We start from the raw sequence: 22,242 nt of genomic DNA, 5'->3' as shown, positions 1-22,242 counted from the left end.
TTCCATTCATATACAAAAGAGCAAGCAAAGTATGATTACATTTATGATATCCAAAAATTGACAAAACTAACCTATGCTGATATAAGTTAGAAAAAAGAATTACCTGGAGGGGAGTACTCAATACATCTGCCTATTTAAATTTTAAAAGATTAAATTAAAAATTCAGTTCCTTAGTTGCACTAGCCACACTTCAAGCACTCATACAGATAAGGCTATAGTACTAGAGAACACAGAAAATATACATGTCCATCTTCACAGAAAGTTCTACTGATTATTGCTGTTCTAGGATATTGAGAATTTTCTATATCTTGATATGGGTGGTAGTTACATGAGTTTTTATTTTTATATTTTTTATTTTTCTGAGTTAATTTTTTTATTGAGATATAATTGACATATAACATTCTATTAGTTTTACATGGGTTTTTAAATATGAAAAAACTCACCAAGCTGTACACTTAAGATCTGTGCACTTTATTTAGTTATAATTAACTCAATAGATAAGTAAACAAATGTTTTAAAAATAACTAGGAGAAAACATACACAATGTATATAACAGAGGATTTATATCTAATATATGAAGGACTCATATAAATCAATAAGAATAGGACAGCAACCTAAAAGAAAAATGGAATGCAATTCACAGGAAAGGATGGCATAAACATATTAAAAGATACTTAGGTTCATCAAAAATCAGGGAATTACAATCTAGAACACTGAGATACCACTTTTGCCCATCGTATTGGCAAAAATTTGTTTGACTGGTAATGTCAATTAAAAAAAATTAAATTAAATATGAATACAAGTAACGTGAGTGCAAGAACCTTACTATATAGTTTGCTACTAAAATTCTAAGGCCTAAGACAGTGGTTGGCATATATTAGACACTCAATACATATTTATGGAGGAAGAAAGTGTAAAAGGAAAGTTGGGGAGAGAATGTTATTCCCTTACTCCTGTATTCATCAATGACAGGGTATAAAATAGGTGCAGCCCTTTTGAAGAGGAATTTTATAGCTTATATATCTGTTTTTCTAGAAATTCCATTTCTCATTTCTTCCTTAGAGAAACACTCATATGTGAACACATAATATATGAAAAACTACAAGAATCTACTACATTACTGTAGCACTGTAATAGCAATAAGCTGCAAAAAACATTGTGCATGAAGAGGGTAATGGTTCAATAAGCTTATCACTCTTCCATGCCGTGGAATATTACACAGCAGTTAAAGAGATGAAGTAGATCTACATGTAATGACATGAAGAGATCTTCAAGACACATTAGGTTAAAAAACTACACACCAATGCACACATTTTTAAAAATCCACAAAACTATGTATCATATGCATACACATACATACATCAAAGCATAGAAACAGGTCAAGAAATTATAACCCAAACCAATAATAGTGGTTACTTCTACAGATAATAATTGGAATTAAGGGGTGGTGGCTTTTACTTTTTCTAGGTTGAGTTTTTCACAATAAAATGTATTCACTTATTACCTATGCAAAAAAACCCAACAAAAACTATTGCTCTTCCTTAGGTTTTGAGTTGTTGCTATTCTACTTCCTAATGGTATAAAATGGATTCAAACTGCATATTAGAACAGATAAAAACTAATTATATAATTAAAGAACTTTTACTTTTGTTCTTCCAATATTTTTGGATTTTGTTTTTTTAAACATCTGAGTACCCACCACTAAGTTTAAGATGAACTAATAGATCACCTTATACATGATGAGCTACGATCTACTGAAACTTCAAAACATTTCTCAGTTGTACAAATAGTAGACCTAAAAGCCCCAAAAGTCAAATTTATAGATCTCTGAACATAGAACTGTTTAAAGAATTGCCTCTACCCAAAGCAATTATTTCTTACTAGGATGAAGTTACATAACCAACAAAAAATAAAACTTAAAGAACCAGTCCATGTCCTACCTGGGTCACTGGAATATATAGAGGTTCTCCATTATGTAGCAGATTAAGTTTCCCATGCTGATGGAGTCGTCCTTCTGGCTTTAAACTTGCCATCTCCTTAGGTCCTCCTTTCTTGCCACTCTCTTGTCCATTTCCCTTAAGTTCTTCAGTATCACTTAGGCATTCAAAAAATTCTTCCTCGCTGTCACTCCAAGAATCCCATGATTTTCCCACCTCTCCCTTTTCCTTATCCGTATCTTTTGGATTGTCTGGCCCCAGCTGGTCTCCAGATTTTCCAGCATCCCCTGAATATGTATTAGTTACATTATCTGAAGGACTTGTCTTTCTTCCCTCATCACGTGCCTTCTTTCGTTCAATACAACAATTTAACATCTGAAAAAACATTCATATTTGAAATGTTAGGCAGTTAGTCAGACAAGCAGGTTCCTGCCCCATTCTGGACAGGGTCATCCTTCTCTCACCAACCTGGACACCAGTGATCAGAACATGCCCAGAGATCCTCCCTTTTGTGGTCAAGGACTGCTAAGTTTCCAGCCTTATTACAACCAACCTAGATAAAACCCACCAGCATAGGTTGGCGCAGGAGCACCAAGGCTCATTTTGCCGTATTTGTAATAAATGCGCACTACAGTTTTCCCCACACGCCCATAGGTTTCACTTGGGTGCTTATGCGTTAAGCACCTGCACACAAGGAGAAAAGTCACGTAACCTAAAGCTGTCAATCAACTTGTCAGTCAAATGACACACGAAGGGACTTTCCGCCTGAAAACCAACCCTAGCCCCACTGCAGGATGGCTTCTGGTTTCCAGACAGCCCGCTCTCATCCTTTCTCAGGAGTGTACTTCCGCTTTGCTTAATAAAACTTCTGCTGCTTAAAACTGCTCTATGTCTCTCGACTGAAGTTTTTCCTCGGGGAGGACAAGGACTGAGGAAATAGCCGTTCCGTCAGTGACAGTTACAGTAAAATAAAAATCTATCCACTACTTGAATATTTTATTTTCATTCTCCACCCTTTCCCTGGACCTTGTTGTAAATGACAATGACTTAAGTAACCTACAGCACCACAATGAGAATAGCCTATAATCCATTATCACATTTAATATCAGAATACGCTCCGATTGAACCAAGACCACATTTATATACTGTCACTGGGAAATCTTTACCTGTAGTTTCTGATGCAGTAAACAACATCTTAGATCTGGGGGTCCACTTGCTAATCTATCAAATAAAGTAATGGGAAAAACAGCTTAGTAAAATTGCTTCAGATATTCATATTTTTATACTTTTTTTATATTTTAGCCACATTGATAAATCAAAACTAGGTTTCTATAGATAAGGCGACTGAGATGGACCAAATAAAATTAAAAGATCAAAATTTATTTTATCCCCCTAGTCCATAATTCACCAACACTAACAGCAAACTAGTGATAGCTCTCAAGCTAACAGAAACTTGAAAAAAATTTTAAAGCCTAGAAATTCACCCTAGGAAGTAGCTAGCATGTAGTATTTCATGCCTTACAAAAGAGATTATATTATATATTCATTTCTCAATCATGGTGGATTCTCAATATAAAATCCATTGATCTCCACCTCTCTTTCGCTAAAGGGAGCCTGGACTGCCCCTAGGCTAGATCACTAGGTTCCCAGTAATCAGCCAAGAGAGAATCCAGCTAAGCAGAGGCTGGCAAATGACCCAAGAGTAAACATTTTTGGATCAAATACCACTTTATATTACTTATATCATGACTCTCCTCCCTTAGTTTGAGTAGCACAGGTAAATGGGCAGTAACCTATGCAGTAAAAACATATATGCTAACTAAACTCTTTAAATGAAATGTCAGTATAAATTATACCCAAAAATTACAGGTAATGTCTAATACCTGAACTTATGAACTTTAAAGATGTTTTTTTCCCTCCAACTATAAAAATGTATGTTCATGACAGAAGATTTAGAACACAAATGTATACACAAATGTATAAAGAGCAAAATAAAAACATAATTCACACCTGGGAAAACTACTGTTAACATCTGGTTGTATTTCTTTCCAATTATTTTTCTATACATATTTCTATATACATTCTATATATTTTCAGTATTCTCTATCAGCATAATCGAAAGCATAGTTGAAAGCACTCTGTATACATAACACTATATTCTACTTTACAACAAATATCGTGACCACTTTCTATGTTATTAGAGATTCTTGGGAAAAAAACTTTCCATTATAGAGACATATCATGATTTATTTAACCATTCTTTAATGTTTGATATTTAGGTTAACTTTTTTTTTTCCTATTATAAATTTGCTGCAGTGAATACCTCTGAACAGAAATCGTGTCCTAAGTTTCTTACCACTTTCTTAGGGCAGATTTCCTAGAAGAGGAGAATTAATGGGTCAAAAGTCAAATTTTGCGAACAAACAAAAATCCTATCTCTAAAGCTGGAAACTGAAATTATTACCCTGGAATCAGAAAGTTGTTCTCCCATCTGAAACGCATTTCAAGAACAAACTCCTGCCAGAGATGTGCCACTCCTTTCAGTCCTCCATGGTAGAAATTGATCATACAAAGACACAAAGCCAATTTGTATGTTAAACTATCAGATGGTGCAGATTTGAACTGATTGTAGAGATTCTAAATTTAACAAAACAGAAACAAAGCAAAACTTGTTAACAACATATTTACATGTATAATCAAAAACTGTGTAGGTAGAGATTTTAATACTGAAATTAATCTATCCTACCAAACCTGCTTTTATCAAATGTCTAATACATTATTGCCTAAATTGTTCTTAGGCAGCTCCATGTTTTCAAGATCTCTATAAGTATCAAAAAGTGAAGCTATAGTTTAGTGAGCCTAAAGTTATAGCCTTCAATTTCTTCTGTGGAATCTTTAAGATATATTCCAAATTTCATGTGTTGTTATAAAAATCTTTTAATTACAAATGAGTACCCACTTGTCAAAATCAAAAACATAAAATCAGAACTGTATAAACTGAAAATGTAAAGCCTACTTTTCCTCCTCAGTTGATGAAATCACTTCCCCAAAATAACTATTGTTAACAATTTGATATATCTGCACACCTGTCATTTAAACTCTCATTTTTCAATTTATCAAAGACTTGAAAGAGGAAACCATGAAAATTCTACTTCATTTTACATGTCACTTCATTAAAGAATTTTCCACTCTCTGTCCAGTTTTGAAATGCAAAGAAGAATCTGCTGCAAAATTTGATGATTTATGAAAAGTGTAAAATGAAGGCAATCCTATAACCATGCACAATATATTTGTTATTTTTTCACTGTTTCCAGAAAAGTTCTCCTACCCAAAATATATATCTATGCCAATATTCTATAGTAGGGCATTGTCTGAATGAAGGCCATGATATCATCTTCACTCAAGTTTTACTAAGGTGATTTTTAAAATAAAAAGATCCCTGTTTCAAAACAGAGAAAGCTTTATAGTGAGTGCTAGAAAATTTTCACGTTTTCCTCATCCAAGTCTTTGATAAATTGAGAAAAGAAAGCTTAAATGACAGATGTAGAGCTATAAAACTATTTACAGTAGTCATTGTTGTGAACTAGATTTCATGACTGTTGCTAGAAATATAGCAAAACCCCTAGAAATTCAATGCATTTAAAATATTTTAGGGCTCCCCTGGTGGTGCAGTGGTTAAGAATCCGCCTGCCAATACAGGGGACAGAGGTTCAAGCCCTAGTCCAGGAAGATCCCATGTGCTGCAGAGCAACTAAGCCCATGAGCCATAGCTACTGGGCCTGCGCTCTAGAGACCGTGAGCCACAACTACTGAGCCCACGTGCCACAACTACTGAAGCCCACACACCTAGAGCCTGTGCTCTGCAACAAGACAAGCCATCCCAATGAGAAGCCCGCACACTACAACGAAAAGCAGTCCCCGCTCGCCACAACTAGAGAAAGGCTGCACGCAGCAGCGAAGACCCAATGCAGCCAAAAATAAATAAAACAAATTTTTAAAATTTTTTAATAAATAAAATATTTTAATATTAATTAACTTACATATTCTTCACTCTCTAATGGAGGATTACTGTTGTCTGTTGAAGAAGTCCCATCTAACAGTTTCTCAGAAGCAGCATCAGGGAATAAGAACTTAGGAGGGAGGAAGAAAGAAAATAATCACATCTTCAACAAAATTTCTCATTTTGTTGACTTTTGTAACTCATATAAACACTGACTTTTTAATGGTTTTGTTTTTAAAATGATGAGAATGCTCTTACTGTACTGCCCAGTTAGTTCTACAATATCTCAAACATTTTCTATTTTTCTTCAAAAATACACTGTTTCAGTGACTAGTCAATTTTAAAATCAGATTTTTCTTGAATGTGTAACCACCTGGTTCTGTGAATTGTTTAGTTTACAGAATGTAAAACCAGAATCTCTTCATTATGATTTCAGGCTCATCCAATGTCATTAAATTTTTTTTAACGTTGTTATTAAAAAGACAAAATTATAAAAGAAAATTTTAAAACACCCAAACATTCATGAGGCTCTGTAGAGAAGAATCATCCATGGGTTTTTATATATGAAATGCTACAAGTATGATATTAAAGACCTGTAATTTTATCTTACGAGATACCCATAGAAAGTGGGAAGCAGACTAAACCTGTAATGACTCATGTATCCTTTCCACATGATTTCTGTTAACATGTGTGAGGGAGTGTGTGTGTGTGTATGTGTGTCTGTGTGTAAGAGAGGGTGTGGAGAAGTGGTAAAAAGCTATATAATTGGAATAAAATCTCTAAGGATACATTCTCAAGAAGGGGCCTTCTCTACAGAAATTTACTTTCAATCCTTTTATCACTATTCCTCCCAAGTGCTTTGTGGTACTGCTGATTTGTAATTCCTTTTACTATGCATACTTTGCCACATATTACAGAACATGCTAAACAGACTTTTTTAAATGAGAGGAACTACCAAGTGCCAACCTCCACTACTAAGCACATTTACAAACAGTATCCTATTCTCCTACCACTACGTGAGCTACGTATCAGTGCCCACATCTTACAAATATACAAACTAAAAATGTGGCTAAAAGTCTTGCTCAGGTAAACAGCAGGGATAAGATTAACATCAAGTTTTCAAGTCCTATATTCTTTTCATTGCACTACTCTTGAAGGTTTTTCCCAAGAACGTCTCAGTGCACAAATTGCAAGAAGTACGATTATAACTACAATTATAGTAAGAGCAGCTATCACCTAGCAAAGGCCTATTTTATGCAGTGTAACAGAAGGTCCTTTAGTACTCACAACAATCTCACAGGTTTTCATTAGACTCATTTCAAATGAAGAAACTGAAGTTAAATGGCTTGTTCAAAGTCATACCATAAGTCAGGATTAAACCCTGTGTATGGCTCCTAGGCCAGGCCTGTTCCACCACCCTATACCTAGGGGACACCCTAGCCCCTTCTAGTACTCGCTATGAAGTTTTCTCTGGACTGTTGTGAAAGAAAGTTTTCGAGAACACCATTCTGATCATGTCAACCTTCTGCTTAAAATGGCATTAAACTGTTAAGATGAAGCCCAGTGCTTCAACATGGCAGGTTACCTCCTACTCTCCTTGTCCCTGGCCACCCTCTGGGAAGTACCCTGCCATACACCAAACTGTCCAACATGCTCTCTCAGGCTTCTGCTATTCCTCTGCTTCTAAACCTTCTGTCCCTCTTTATGAAGCTTTCCCTGATCCCCACTGCTCCGACAGAGACAGATGCACCCTCTGCCGTGTTCTCACAGCCCCTTTGCCAGAATTCTCACATGTAACATGGTACTGTAACTACTATTTACTTTCCTTCTTCCCACTACACTAGTGGGAACTCATCGTGGAGACGATGTTTTACTCATTTTATATTCCCAATCCAGTGCCTGTCACATAGATGGGACTGAATAGATAATGAATAAATGAGTGTGCATATAGACATATAAAAACATTACATTTAGTTTACCAAGAGAATTGTATTGAGGACATCATTATTCAGTGGTGATTCTTCTATACCTCTCTGTTTTTGTATTTTCTTCTTTGCAGTGTGCACCATATTTGAAACTGATAATTTATGAATTGGAACCGGTGCAGGCTCTGTCAACTTTGACAAAGCATGAGTTATATCAGCAGCTTCTATAAAAAGAATAGAAATGAATACATATTATATCACCAACCTTGGCAGGTTAAAGTGATGAATAAACTGATGACTGTACAGAATATTTTAAGTCACTCTTTTCATTAGTGACTTTTTACTAATACACATGTTTAGCTTTATATAGATGCATGATTGACAAAGGTGTAACATAATTTCTGCCCAGGGAACTTCAAAATTAACCTCTTTTCAAAATATCTTACATTTTTGGTGGAAAGAACTTATTAATCACACAATGTTTTAACTCAGGGTATATATAGCCTGGAGAAAATGGTAGCTGCCTAGTTCATCAAAACTTGCTTCCCCAACATAACTCAAATTAGAAAAATAGATGAAAAGTTGCTGGAACATTTGAAAATAACTTTTAAAAAAAGAGAAAGGTGTCACCTCTTCCTTCTTCCTCAAATGTGGATCGTCCGAGAATCTCATCAGTTGACTCCTTTCGACGGCAAATTTTAAAAAACTCAGTGACAAAATCACCTACATAGAAAAAAATGTTACTCATTTTTGAAACGTAACTGAAAGAAATCAGTCCTATAAATAAAAGTACGTCTTTTCACAAAAGCTATTAGCTAAGATATGATAGAAAAAGAACCATTCAGTTTTTCTACCCAATCCAAAAAGTAATCCTATTTAAAAGGTAGTCTTGCTTTCTCTCCATAGCCCAGGATAGTAAAACAGTTTTTCCTTAGAATTACTTCTAGAATGAAAGGAAAAAATAACTGAACCTGATATATTAAGCAGTTACTATTTGCCTGAATAAGACAAATAGTATCTATTCTCATTAAGTTGTACAAGTAACAAGAATATTACTATATATATGTAGTGGTCTTCTTTCCCTAGCTGCCACCCTACTAGAATTCTGAATCCACTAGAAAAATAAAAATAAATTCTAAAGACATGTTTCTACAGGATTAAAAAATCATGTAGGATAAAGTTATTTCAGCTTCAACTGCATGTTAATGATATGCTTGTGTCATTATAAGAAAGGGGGAAAAGGTGTGATATCTTCTAAAGAACTTCTATGAGATATGTTTGCAAAGAAATTAAATCTTAACAAGAACCATCAGTACTAAAATTATTAGACAATACAATATACTAATTATATCCAAGTTTGAGAATTCACCAACTAGTTCTGAATAAACCTGGAACATTTTCTGGAGCTCTTCAGACAAGTAGGAAAATCCTATAATCTAGTCATATAAACTATATGACTATAGCTTATTGTAGTATATGACTACATAATCCTATAATCTAGTCATATAAACATAAAGTTAAAGAGACAGGGTGAGATTAAGGGGCAGAAGCTTAAAATGAGAAGAATACTTTTAATTCTAAGGTCCTCTGTAATTATCACAAAAGTCAGCGGCTGAGGAATAATAAGGAACTAGGAAGAAATTTAGTGACTAAATTTAATAATTTAGTAAATCAATGATTAAACAAGAGAAACCATTTATTGAATACTCATTATAGATAGGCACTGCGTTAAATGTGATATACATACACACATGATCTTATTTGATCCTCTTACTAACACTCTGAACTATGTACTATTGTTACCTCTATCTGACTGACACTGGAAGAGATTGTGAAACTTGCTCAAACTGGTGGATCTAGGATTTCAAACAAGGTCTATCCAACTCAAACTCTTGATATAAACCCTCTACTATCTCCCTATACCCCAAGACAAATTCACTGATGGCAGGAATTTTACCTTATCTTTGTATTCACTATTATATAGTTAGCACAGATGGCAGTGCTAATAAGCATTTAATAAACAGCACATGATGAATGATATAGAGCCCAAGAAAAAAATGCTTTAGAGAAATGCCCTAATATTGTCATCAGTAACTCCTCAGTTGAACGGTAATTTATCAGGTTAAATGAAATAAAGGTGGCATGGATGAACACAGAAATGGAGGAAATAATTTTCATGTGTACTAAATATAACAGAAGAAGACTGGAAAGAGGAGATAGGTTCAGAAGATTTCATGAAAGAGGTATTATCTACAAAAATGGGAAAGGAAAGATAATTCTAGACATGGGATATAATAATAGGATCTGAATACCAATGGATAGCTTTTAAAGTATTTCTATTTATGTTATTCCACTGACTTCTTCAGATATCCCTATGATGTGTACAAGATTATTAACACCACTTTTCCTCTATCAGAAAAAAGATTTGGGGCTTCCCTGGTGGCTCAGTGGTTGAGAGTCCGCCTGCCAATGCAGGGGACATGGGTTTGTGCCCCGGTCTGGGAAGATCCCACATGCCATGGAGTGGCTGGGCCCGTGGAGCCATGGCCACTGAGCCTGCGCATCCGGAGCCTGTGCTCCGCAGTGGGAGAGGCCACAACGGTAAGAGGCCCGCGTACTGCAAAAAAAAAAAACCCCAAATGACAAGAAAGCAATTCTGCTAGTACTATTCAAGAGTAACTAGAAGGATTCACTGCTGTTGACAAAGATTTATTTTTAATGGAGTTAACCGAGGAGGTCACAATGTAAAAAAATAAAAATAAAAAATACTTTTTGGATAGGTGAAATAAAGAATACATTCAGTGTTCCTGATCTGGAGGAGAGACAGATTTGTGTTATTTCAGGAAAGGAACATAAATATCTTACCTAGCAAACACTGAGGATTATCAGCTTTTCGAACTCTAACAGACCAATGGGGAGCCTGAATAGGATCCAAATCACTAAAAGGCAAAACAATAAACACAAGATCCTATTTATGGCAATCTGCAAGACTCATACATTTACCAAAATGCAGTCTAATAAAAACATTATATAGAAGGACAAGCAATCCATTTTGCCTCCCTTAAACTTACTGTTATTCATATGCAGACCATTTAGATAAGTTAAAAAAAATAAAACCATAAGACATCAAAGTTCATAGACAAAAAAAGTACAAAAGGAAAAAACAAAAACAAAACAAACTAATCAAAAAACATAAGAATGATCCTGACAGGCAACATACAATGATAATCTAATGAGAATTCCATTTTAGGAATAAAGAAAATGAAATGAGAAACAAGCAAGAATCCATAATAATTTTAACCTGCTTTTTGTTACATTATTTATTAATAAAAAAAGAAACTATAAAAATTTCCACAAGATCAAAAGTGCCCCATTTTCTCAGTTAAACAGATTATGGTGCATTCACTTAATGGAATACAATGCAGCAATTTAAAAACTGACAACACAGATCTATATTTATTAAATGAATAAAGGTATTAAATGAATGAAGCAAATTAATATATAAATTTATACCTTAAAAAGATATACCCCCAAAATGCTAACTGGTTATTTTTTAAGTAATGGAATTGTAGGTAGTCTTTACTTTCTTCTTTTTTTTTTTTTTTTTTTTGGCGGTATGTGGGCCTCTCACTGTTGTGGCCTCTCCCGTTGCGGAGCATAGGCTCCGGACGCGCAGGCTCAGCAGCCATGGTTCACGGGCCCAGCCACTCGGCGGCATGTGGGATCTTCCCAGACTGGGGCACGAACCCGTGTCCCCTGCATTGGCAGGTGGACTCTCAACCACTGCGCCACCAGGGAAGCCCTACTTTCTTCTTTTAATTTATTCATCTAAATCATCTGATTTTAAAAGTTCATGTTACTTTTACTGTCAGAAAATACAACACATTTATTTTAATTACTAAAAAAAAAGTCTTCTATTTCTCACTGTTCTGCATCAACCATGAGACTGTACTAAAATTATGTTCCTCCTTCTCCATGTTCTTCCAGGATAGCGCTCGCTGTAATTTTCAATTTTTTCCTGTGCAATTTTGTATTGCCCAGGAGTATATGACATGGATGTTCTGTTATTTGACATTTAATGATGAAATATTATTCCCACATATTTTGATAACCATCATCTCTTCAAAGTCCTTTATCAAATGCTTCTTACCAGCTAGAAAAGTTCAACAGAATTATGCATTGAATCCCAAACTGCTTAAAAACACCTTTGCTAAAACCAAGTAAGATTCAGATTGCTCATTTTCCCAGAACTAAGGACCCTATCTCCAAAGTCCACAGCTTAAAACACATCTATAATACATATCAATCAGTCTAAAAAGTGATCTTTAAAAACAGAAAAATAACAACCAACTGTATCAGAAACTGATACAAAGAAAAATTGCTATCCACTTGGCAGTTAATTTATTCTACTGAAGTTTGTGAACCTCTATGTACTACTCTTAACATACTTACGAATAAACATCATTATCCACAATGATACCTTCAGTCAGGTGAGGCCATGTAGTTGCTAAGTGGAGTTCACTAAAATAAACAAAACGTAGAATATATCCATAAGCTTTAATACTGTATATATACATCCTGACTCAACAATTCTACTTCTAGAATTGTATCTTCAGTAAATAACCAGAGATGTACATATATGTTAAAAGTGGTCATTATTTATAATACAATAAAACTGTAAGCACCCAGTTTAGCAAACGGTAGCACATTCATATAAAGTTAATGTCTGCAAGAAAAAGCTATACTATACATAATAGCCAAAAGTATAAGTAAACCAAATGTCTATCAGCTGATGAATGGATAAATAAAATGTGGTAGTATTACATACCATGGCATATTATACAGTCACAAAAAGCAATGATGTACTGACTCATGCTAAATGTGGATGAACCTCTAAAACATGCTAAGAAGCCAGACACAAAAGGTCATATATGGTATAACCCTATCTATATGAAATGTCCAGAATAGTCAAATCCATACAGGCAAAAAGTAGATTAATATTTGTCTAGAGCTAGAGGGCCTAAGTAGCCTAGGAGTGGATGACAGTTAAGAGGTGAGGGGTTTCTTTTGGGGGTAATGAAAGTGTTCCAGAATTAGATACTGATGATGGCTGTACAACTCTGTAAACACTAAAAACACTAAATTGTATACTTTAAAATTGTGAATTTTATGGTACATAAATTATATCCCAATTTTGAAAACACCATGATACAGATCAGGGATTGGCATACTTTTTCTACAAAGGACCAGAAAGTAAGTATTTGGGGCTTTTTATGGGCCATGTAGTTTCTGTTATATTCTTGTTTTTTTTCTTTTAAAACCCTTAAAAATGTAAAAAGCATTTTTAGCTCATTACCTATACAAAAACAGGCTATTGGCCAGATTTGGTCCACCAGTCATAGTTTGCTGACCTCTTATTATAGATGAATATTAAATTTCAGAAACTTTTCATGTGAAATTATAAAATCAAAAACAAGCCACAAAAAATGTACAAGATGACAAACATTTATAAAATGTACAAAAATACTGTGCAGAAAAGAGTTATCATAGCAGGCCTGATACTTAGAAAGGCCTACTTGCAAGGTTGGCCCCTGGCTTGACATCTGGAAACTTGAATTTCAGGAGGATTCCTACCTTTTCCTGATAAGAATGGCTCACTCTGCCTAAATTACCTGTGCAAACAATACAGTTTATGCAAACATCTGGTTTCCTTCTGGTACATGCTAGGCAGAGGGTGCCTACATGACCAGTCTCTGATTAAAAACCCCAAGTGTTGAGCCTCTAATGAGCTTTTCTGGTACACAGCCTTTCATACATGTCACAGTTCATTGCTGGGAGGATTAAACGTGTCCTGTGTGACTACACTGGGAGAGGAAGCTTGTCCTTGGTTTTCTCTGGACCTCACCCTATGTGCCTTTTCCCTCTGCCATTTTTTGCATTGTATCCTTTTGCTGTAATAAATCATAGGCATGAGCACAACTATGGTTGCGTCCTGTGAGTCTTCCTAGCAAATCAACCTAAGGGTGGTGTTGGGGGCCCTTGTTGCATATATATACATAAACATGTACATATATATACCTACTTCATGCATATGAAAAATACTGGAAGCACATATAACAAGCTGTTGTCAGTGATCACCTATGACTAGGGGGGTTATGAATTTACTGATTGTTTTTTTCCTGTCTAGAGTCTGAACTCACTTCTTATGTTTGTAGAATACAGAAGCCAAAAGGGCCAATTATTTCACTTCTCTGATATTTGGTGATGCTCGACTAACTAGCAACTCCTGTCTGAGACACTGAATCTACAAGTACAGTTAGGAATTCACTGTGAGAGCTGGGCCAGCACTACACAACAATGCAGTGTAACCTTGGTTATGAACCAGACAACTAGTCACCATTGGCTCAAGCCTATTTTCTGAGCCCAGTTCTACAATGGACCCAATTAAACTTCTGAGTTTGAGTTACCAAATACGTTTCCAATAAACTGATTATTTGCTTGAATTAGAGTTGACGAGTACCATTTGCAACTAAACAATCTGACCTGACTACTAAACATATGATTTTTGCCTTTTTTAACGTTATCTAAATTTTTTCCACTGAACGTGAATTTATTACTTTAAATAAAACTAATTTTTAATGTAAAAAAAATGACCACAAACAGTATGTGATATCAGAGGACATGAATGGTTAGAGGTTTAAAACTATACACTCCTGAATATTTTTAGGTATGAACTGCAGATTCAGTTCCTAAGTTTTTATGACTATGGCCTCTCCTCTCCCTCTAACTACAGAACAATTTCTTTGACAAGGAGAGAAGACACCGGAAAAAGCCTCTTCATTTCCTCTTCCACTACCAAAGATGCCTTTTCAAAAGCATAGTGCCCACAACATTTGCTAATCACTGTTTGATTTAAATGGTCTGCCAATGTACACCATCTTATCCTCAACTTATTTCTGTGTTCTTCTTCAATCACTTGTTCCTTTGCTGACTGACTTCACATCATGATATAAATTTGGAAGAAATATTTAATCATTAAACCTTCAGATTTCTACCAGGTCAATTTATTTCTCTCCCCCTAAAATTTTCCCTAAGTGAAATTCAAATAAATGAACCAGTTGGAGGGCCACAAATATATCTGTAATCCACCTTACACCCTTTCTCCCTTGCTCACTACATTCTAGCCATGATAGCCACCTTCTATTTTCTTCAGTAAACTCGCCAAGCTCTTTCCTGCATCAAGGCACTTTGCACATGCTGTTCCTTCCACCTGGAATGGTCATTCTCTCACTCTTTGCCCGGCTAAATCCTCCCCTAATTGACACTCAGAATAAATTTCACTTCCTTTGAGAAGACTTTACTGATGGCATATCAATCTAAACTAGTTCCTCACTTTACTGTCATTACATCCTGTACTTTTCCTTCAAATTATCCCACAACTTGTAATTGTATGTTTATTTAGGTGATTAGTTCGTCTACTTCCTTTAAGTAGACTGTAAATGCCAAGAAGGCAGAAACTGTCTGTTTTATTTACTTAGGTATCTTCCTTACTTAGTATAGTGCCAGGCACATATAATAAATATCAATTTTAAAAGATACTCACTTTATTGTCTCCCTTAAATGATTTTTAAGTTAAAAGTATTATTATTTCTACCTTTATGTGAGAGTATTAAAGATATATGTATACATGTGAATATATTTTTTTAAATAACCAAATAGTTTAACAAATGAGACAGTTTTTATATCTGCACCATTTATATTTTCCAAATATTTTGCTATCAGTGACCAAATTTTTCAACCCCTGCATTTTCTTGTGAAACAGTTTTTTTTTAAGTTCAGTAATTCTTCTAAAAAAGCAACTGGGTAACCTATAAGGTCACACTTGTGTCTCTTACTTATGTCTTAATTTCTGTATTTTGAAGAAGTGGCCAGGAAAAATGAAAACAACTGTTAATTCTGGGTCATGGACATATGAAAGTTTGTTATATAAAATATTGTCTGGGGACTTCCCTGGTGGCCCAGTGGTTGGGAGTCTGCCTGCCAATGCAGGGGACATGGGTTCGAGCCCTGGTCCGGGAGGATCCCACATGCTGCGGAGCAACTAAGCCCGTGTGCCACAACTACTGAGCCTGTGCTCTAGAGCCTGAGAGCCACTACTGAGCCCACGTGCCAAAAAAAAAAAAAATGTCTTTCTGACACCCCAAATTCTAAAATATTGTCTGTGCTTTTCAATATTTAAAATATTTCCCCCAAAGTACACCAAGAACCACTTCTATATGGAATAATCAATAAATTATATTCTGTACATTTTATGTATTACTTTAAACCCTCTTTTACTTCTTAAGTTACAGAGAAAAACACAAAGATGGACAGATTGTTGCATGTAGGTCTCTATTTCCAGTACTACATTCATTCCAGGAGGCTGCAGTATTATAAAACACAGTAAAATCAACATCAATATAATTTAAAAAGTAAAAGTCCCATAATTCAAATGATATAATGAAATTCGCACCTAATAGGATCTTCACAGGCACCAAATGGTAACTTGCCAAATTCCAGGCCTCCCACTTCTCCTCCTACAAGGGCATCTATATCTAAACAAGAAAAAAAAAAATTTTCCATAAGTTAGCCAAAAATGGAGAAATAAGAATTTAAATCTAGGTAGGTCAGCCCTTTGAGAAATTAAAGTTTTAATAGTGTCTACATTAAGATACATATAGCAAGTTAGAGAACAGTCAGATATTAAAGACTTCCTCCAAGAATGTTATAGTAAAAGGACACATTTAATTCCTATTTGTAAAGTGCTGTATTCAAGCTATGCATTCTAAATTTTACTCTTCGGAAATAGTCCTTAAATATCACTCAAGAGAATATTATTCCTGTAAATTTCTTTTCATTTTCTCAGAATGTGATTAATAGCATCTAAAAGATTAGCTGAGTATTAAAAAATTTAATCATCAACCTACATTCATCAGTTTTGCTGTCAATAATTTCTGAATAGCCCAAATTAGTCATCATTAATAAAACCTTATATCAGCTGACAGTACACAGAAATATCTGAAGTTCAGAAAAGAATTTCCATTCCATTATGAATGATATATGAGATTAGAGGAGAATTTAGAGGGTGTATTACCCCTTAGCTCCATCCCTCTTGAAGAAGTAATAAACACTTCTAAAAGACTTCAAAAAGATTTCCCTTTGAAATAATAGATGGTTGTTTTTAATTATTCACACTACACTAAGAATTTCTAAAATTAAAGTCTACTGTTGAGTTATGAACACTCCCAGATTTGCTAAAATTATGTTTGACAATTATCTACACCCTAACTAAATTATTAAAATTAGTTATTAAATATGGCTCAATTACTTGATTCAGTAAAATTTCTCAAGTCAATTCATTCCATTTTTCCAACTAAAGAATGCTTACAATAAAGATCACAATGACTAGCTTTACTATAAGATGTGAATTAAGAGTTCAAAATTTACAATAAGCACTTTTTTTTTTTTTGCCACGCCACACTGCATGCAGGATCTTAGTTCCCTGACCAGGTATTGAACCCATGCCCCCACTGCAGTGGAAGCATGGAGTCTTAACCACTGGACCGCCAGGGATGTCCTAAGCACATTTTTTAAACCAGTAAGCTAAAAATTATTAATAGACTATAACTGTACAAAACTTTTACTCAAATTAAGAGTTGAAAAGCTACACTGTAGAATGAAAGAATGATGGGACTTGGAGTTTGACCAGGATTTAAATGTGAACTTTATCACCTGGTGACCATGTGGCCTTGGGCCAGTTACTTTTGTTCTCTAAGAAAGATAATAATACTTGTCTCATAGGTAAATGGGAATTACCTGAAACAGTATATAAAATGCCAGGTACAGTGTCTGGCCCATATTACATGTTCAGTCCCTTCCCCTTAAAAGAGAAAATATTAAAAATTTATATGGTTTTCAATCCACTGAGAAAGAAGGTTAATATTTTGATGCCCATTTTAAAAAACTAGCAATAGAACATTAACAAAGGCGTACTGTTGTCTGGAAACTAAAATTACCAAAACAAACATTTGAGTCTTCTAATATAAATCTCAGCTTAGCTTTTATTTCCCTCTGCTGTAGTTTAGATGGAGTTCTTTTACTGCACATTACTTTCAAATTATTCAGTGCTATATAAAATAAAACAGTAGTAGTATATATAACCACCAAAAGCTAAATGTACTACATTAATTTTAGTAACATCCCAAGATAATTTACTATTTTCAATCTCATAAACAAACCAACCATTTTGGAACAAAAATAAACAGTAAAGAATATTATTTTATTATAATTTATTTCTCTTTGAGGAAGGTAGAATGGAAAATGTTTTCAGGCTAGTAAAATCCTTGTAATTATTTTATAAGTTTATATTAAATTTCTTATTAGATAGACTTGGATATAATTGCACTTTTTGTGAGAGAAACATCCAGGAACCTAAACCTCACTTAATTAAGCTAAATGTCCACCAGGCTGAGCTTTTCTAGAACTTAGATAATGTCTGTTCATATCTGTGTCCTGGCAGAGCCGGCCTAATATAGGCTAATAATTAATGACTGTTAATGAATCAGTATATCAATGGTTAAGTAGGTAAAATGATTTTAATCACAGTTTTATAAAAATGCAAGTTAAAGTAAAATATTCTACAGCTCTTTCCAGCATAAGTGTATATATATATACACCTTTTTCTCTTTTCTGCTTTCCTTATTTAGCCCTCTTCTTCAAACTCTACTCTCTATAAGGTTCTGTGCGTGTCTGTTCGCAGCCTATGAGGGTGGCTTCTCTTATTATATGCTGAAAGCAGACATTTTACTCATTACGTACTAATTTGCAGCACATGATGTTCCACGGCAAGGGAATGCTTTATAAATAATATTAGCTTTCAAAAACAGATTGTCAGGGCTTCCCCGGTGGCGCAGTGGTTGAGAGTCCGCCTGCCGATGCAGGGTACACGGGTTCATGCCCTGGTCCGGGAAAATCCCACATGCCGCAGGGCGGCTAGGCCCGTGAGCCATGGCCGCTGATCCTGCATGTACGGAGCCTGTGCTCCGCAACGGGAGAGGCCACAACAGTGAGAGGCCCGCGTACCACCAGAAAAAAAAAAAAAGACTGTCAAGTATAGAATAATTCTGTCTCTAGAACAACCTACACAGCTTTTTTTAAGAGAAAAAAATATGATAAAGGCAATGAAATCAGCAATATTACATTTAAAATGAGTTACAAATATTTGAAACACATTGTTAAATAGTTTTAATTTCTGAATATATTTTCTCTCCATTTATATTCAGTAAGTTAAATATAGTTCTAAATTATCTCACCTGGAGGCTGCTGAGGCCAAAAATACTGCTGCCAATCCTGAAGTACATAGGTAAACCGTATAGCAATACTAACTGGAGGCAATGGAGTTAAAGTACATCCCTAGGAAATAAATGCAAAGACAATACCATGTAAATGTTAGTACCCTTGTAAATACCAGAACCAAATTTCAAGCTATTGGAATGGATAAATTACTACCTTCATGAAATGTGGATTTTCAGATTACAGTGTTAGATATGGCACGCACATTCTAGCCATGAAAAATGTATGATATTCTAGCCATTAAAAAGGAAAACAAAATCACTAAGTTATTAGAGCCAAAGGTGCAGAATTTAGGAAATCATTTTCATGGGAGAAATTCTCACAGCTTAAAAGCTCAAGAGATGAATTAATGCCAGAGAGCAAATTACATTAAAATAAAGCTGTTTAAACTACTACCAGGAAAAGAGATATTAAATTTTATTATGTAAAGCGCTCTTTCAAAATATCTTATACAATTTTAATTATACAAACTTCTTACTATTCTCTTCAGCCATGTTGAATGTGGAAAAAAATGTGACTCATTTTTTAAATAAGGTAAAACTATTATATAAAGTGTAACACTAGGTTTGAGTCTTTTCTTTCTTTTAAATGAAAATAAACTCAAATTAAAGCCAGTCTTAAATCTTTAACCAGAATTTTAGACTGTGACAAATGGCCACTCATGTAGTTTATATTAATGAATCAGAAAATTTAGATCTTTACATTCATTAAAAATCATAAAAATTAATAATATCATCCAAACATCCCACAATCTCAGCTTCCGTTAATAATGGTTAACCTATATTAATGTGAAATAGGACCTAAATATGCATAGGAATGACCTAGTAAGCTTGTGAAAATGTAGATTCAATAGTATTCTGCATATCTACCCAGTTTCCAGGTGTTGCTGATATTGCTGGTCAGGAGGAATAAAGAGACATTTAGCTCAGCAGCAGCATCTATAAATGTCATTAGTAACTTTAACTGAATACAAACTCAATCTCAAGTCACAAAATAAGGTAGCTGCCAAAAAAAAAAAGCTAATTCAGTTTTGGGCTGCTGTGTCCTAGACAAGCAAGGTAAGATTCTGGCCGGTCAGGAATATTTATTTTTTACTCAGGTCTAGATATCAAATGAGAGTTCACCTGTAATTGGCTGTAAATGATCTAGAAACCATAACAAGATCACTTTGACACATAACCTCCGCTCCAGTCACATAGCAATGTAGACAAATACAGAAAGAGATGACCAAAAAGAAATGTCTAGGACCAAACATGACATAAATATCTTTGTGGGCCTTAGAAAAGGTACAGGAAATCCAAAGTGTTAAATGGGGCTCAAAGCATATGCTTGCTGAGTTCCACATGCAGACGAAGGCAGTGAGAGCCAGGATTACAGTCTGCATTAAATGGAACCAAAAGTACTCCGCCCAGAATGAGGGTACTGTAAGACTCTCGGCTTAAGGCAGACGCTGGGGCAGGGCACTCCTGCTTCGTGCAGTGGCTTTGTTGGAAGGTATGGGGCTAGGGAAAGTTGTGTGAGCGGGGTACAAACCCACTCTCATGACTCAAGCAAGCAATCCAATGAGTCCAAGACTCAATGTGCAATACCCCAATATCAATATGGAGCAAAAAGCTCCAAACACCATTTTAAGACCAGTGTCTGAAATATTCTGCAGGTAAGGAGCAACCACAAAATTACAAAACCACTAGAGAGGATGGGAGAGAAAGTTAAAAACTGTAAATAAAGCCTTCATTCAAAATGAGCCTGCAAACAAAATTTCCCCAGAACATGAAGAAATGTAGTTCTAAAAAAGACAAATATCCAAAACAACAATCAGAATATAAAACTATGAAATATAAGGAACATCTGATAGAATGAAGAATGTCTAAACTGAAAAAGGAAAGACTAGGGTATGAGAGAGTTTTCAAATACTTAGAGGATTATATGGCAAAAGAGGATTTAAACTTAAATTTTATGTGGTTCCAAGGACAACCACCCTCTGCTGCCACCCTGCCAATGAAGCCTTTTCTAATAATTAGATCCATGTGAAAATGAAATAAACTGCCAGTGAAGGGTGAGTGCTTGGAACACTTCTAGTAGATTTAAAGAGTAATATTTATAAAGATAGCTTTATAAAGAAAGTATAAGAGAGCCACATATTGGGTAGCTTTAACTATGTAAAACAACTAAAGTACCCAAACCAGGTCTCAATTATCTTAAGTTCAACTCTATCAAATCAACTTTGAGAAATGTTTCATATTTAGACAAGAGGCTTGTGAAAGTTCTGACAGATGATGTGATAAACTGATTAGGAACACTTTTTTTTTTAAGTACAATTAGTAAATAGTCATAATGAAAGTCAGGCTCCACAGATCAAGGTGGTCCCCAGTTTCAGTAAAGAGAAATTGAGTAACATGAAAGAGTGACATAAAAGATCCATGAAAATAACATTCACTAATGTTTTTTAAGAAGAGGAATAAAGCATTAATATTTGCATCTGACTAGAATTTGATCTAAAATAATTAAATATAATTGAAGACTTCTGGTGAGAACAAAGTAAAACTAATGGGGTAGAAATAACGCATACTTGACTTTTTCAAAAATTTCTCAAAGCAACACGTGTAGAATTAAGCAGTACTTAAAGCATTTCAGAGTCCAGAAAGGTTCTGAAAAAAAGTTACATACAGACATGGAACTTTCTAAAAGATATGCTTCTATGCTTTTTTTAATAGAGATAATCACAAGAAACAGCTAACAATAGTTATTTTGAGGAAAGGGACTAAGGGTATAGAGAAGTTTATACTTAAATTTCTTAACCCAGTATATGCAGACTTTTTAAAAAATATCAAACGGATTTATCTGGGTGGTGATAATCCTACCACCCTGCTATTTGTGGCCTCAAAATTGAAAACATAATTTTTATGAAATTAAATTCTAATCCTAAATATCTTTCTACAAACAATGTATGTTAAAAAAGACATTTCAGCGTTTTTTCTCACATTTTTTT

At 34.7% G+C, this 22,242-nt stretch overlaps 1 protein-coding gene across 2 annotated transcripts in view; it reads right to left on the bottom strand.

Moving 5' to 3' along the window:
• RAB3GAP1 (RAB3 GTPase activating protein catalytic subunit 1) overlaps positions 1 to 22,242 on the bottom strand; it is a 125,230-nt gene that overhangs the window by 30,650 nt on the left and 72,338 nt on the right. For both annotated transcript variants that reach the window (XM_065880305.1, XM_065880304.1), the window contains exons 8-17: positions 19,214 to 19,313; positions 16,375 to 16,456; positions 12,315 to 12,383; positions 10,728 to 10,801; positions 8,493 to 8,585; positions 7,917 to 8,086; positions 5,978 to 6,067; positions 4,402 to 4,574; positions 3,104 to 3,158; positions 1,941 to 2,312 (exon numbers count right to left, since the gene is read on the bottom strand). In XM_065880305.1, coding sequence (XP_065736377.1) covers positions 1,941 to 2,312; positions 3,104 to 3,158; positions 4,402 to 4,574; positions 5,978 to 6,067; positions 7,917 to 8,086; positions 8,493 to 8,585; positions 10,728 to 10,801; positions 12,315 to 12,383; positions 16,375 to 16,456; positions 19,214 to 19,313 — 1,278 coding nt within the window. The remainder of the gene's footprint in view (positions 1 to 1,940; positions 2,313 to 3,103; positions 3,159 to 4,401; positions 4,575 to 5,977; positions 6,068 to 7,916; positions 8,087 to 8,492; positions 8,586 to 10,727; positions 10,802 to 12,314; positions 12,384 to 16,374; positions 16,457 to 19,213; positions 19,314 to 22,242) is intronic.

This window comes from Phocoena phocoena, chromosome 7 (genome assembly GCF_963924675.1).
Source record: "Phocoena phocoena chromosome 7, mPhoPho1.1, whole genome shotgun sequence".
NCBI classification, from domain to species: Eukaryota; Metazoa; Chordata; class Mammalia; order Artiodactyla; family Phocoenidae; genus Phocoena; species Phocoena phocoena.
The sequence above is the reverse complement of the archived record's forward strand: the minus strand, read 5'-3'. Positions and strand labels throughout refer to the sequence as shown.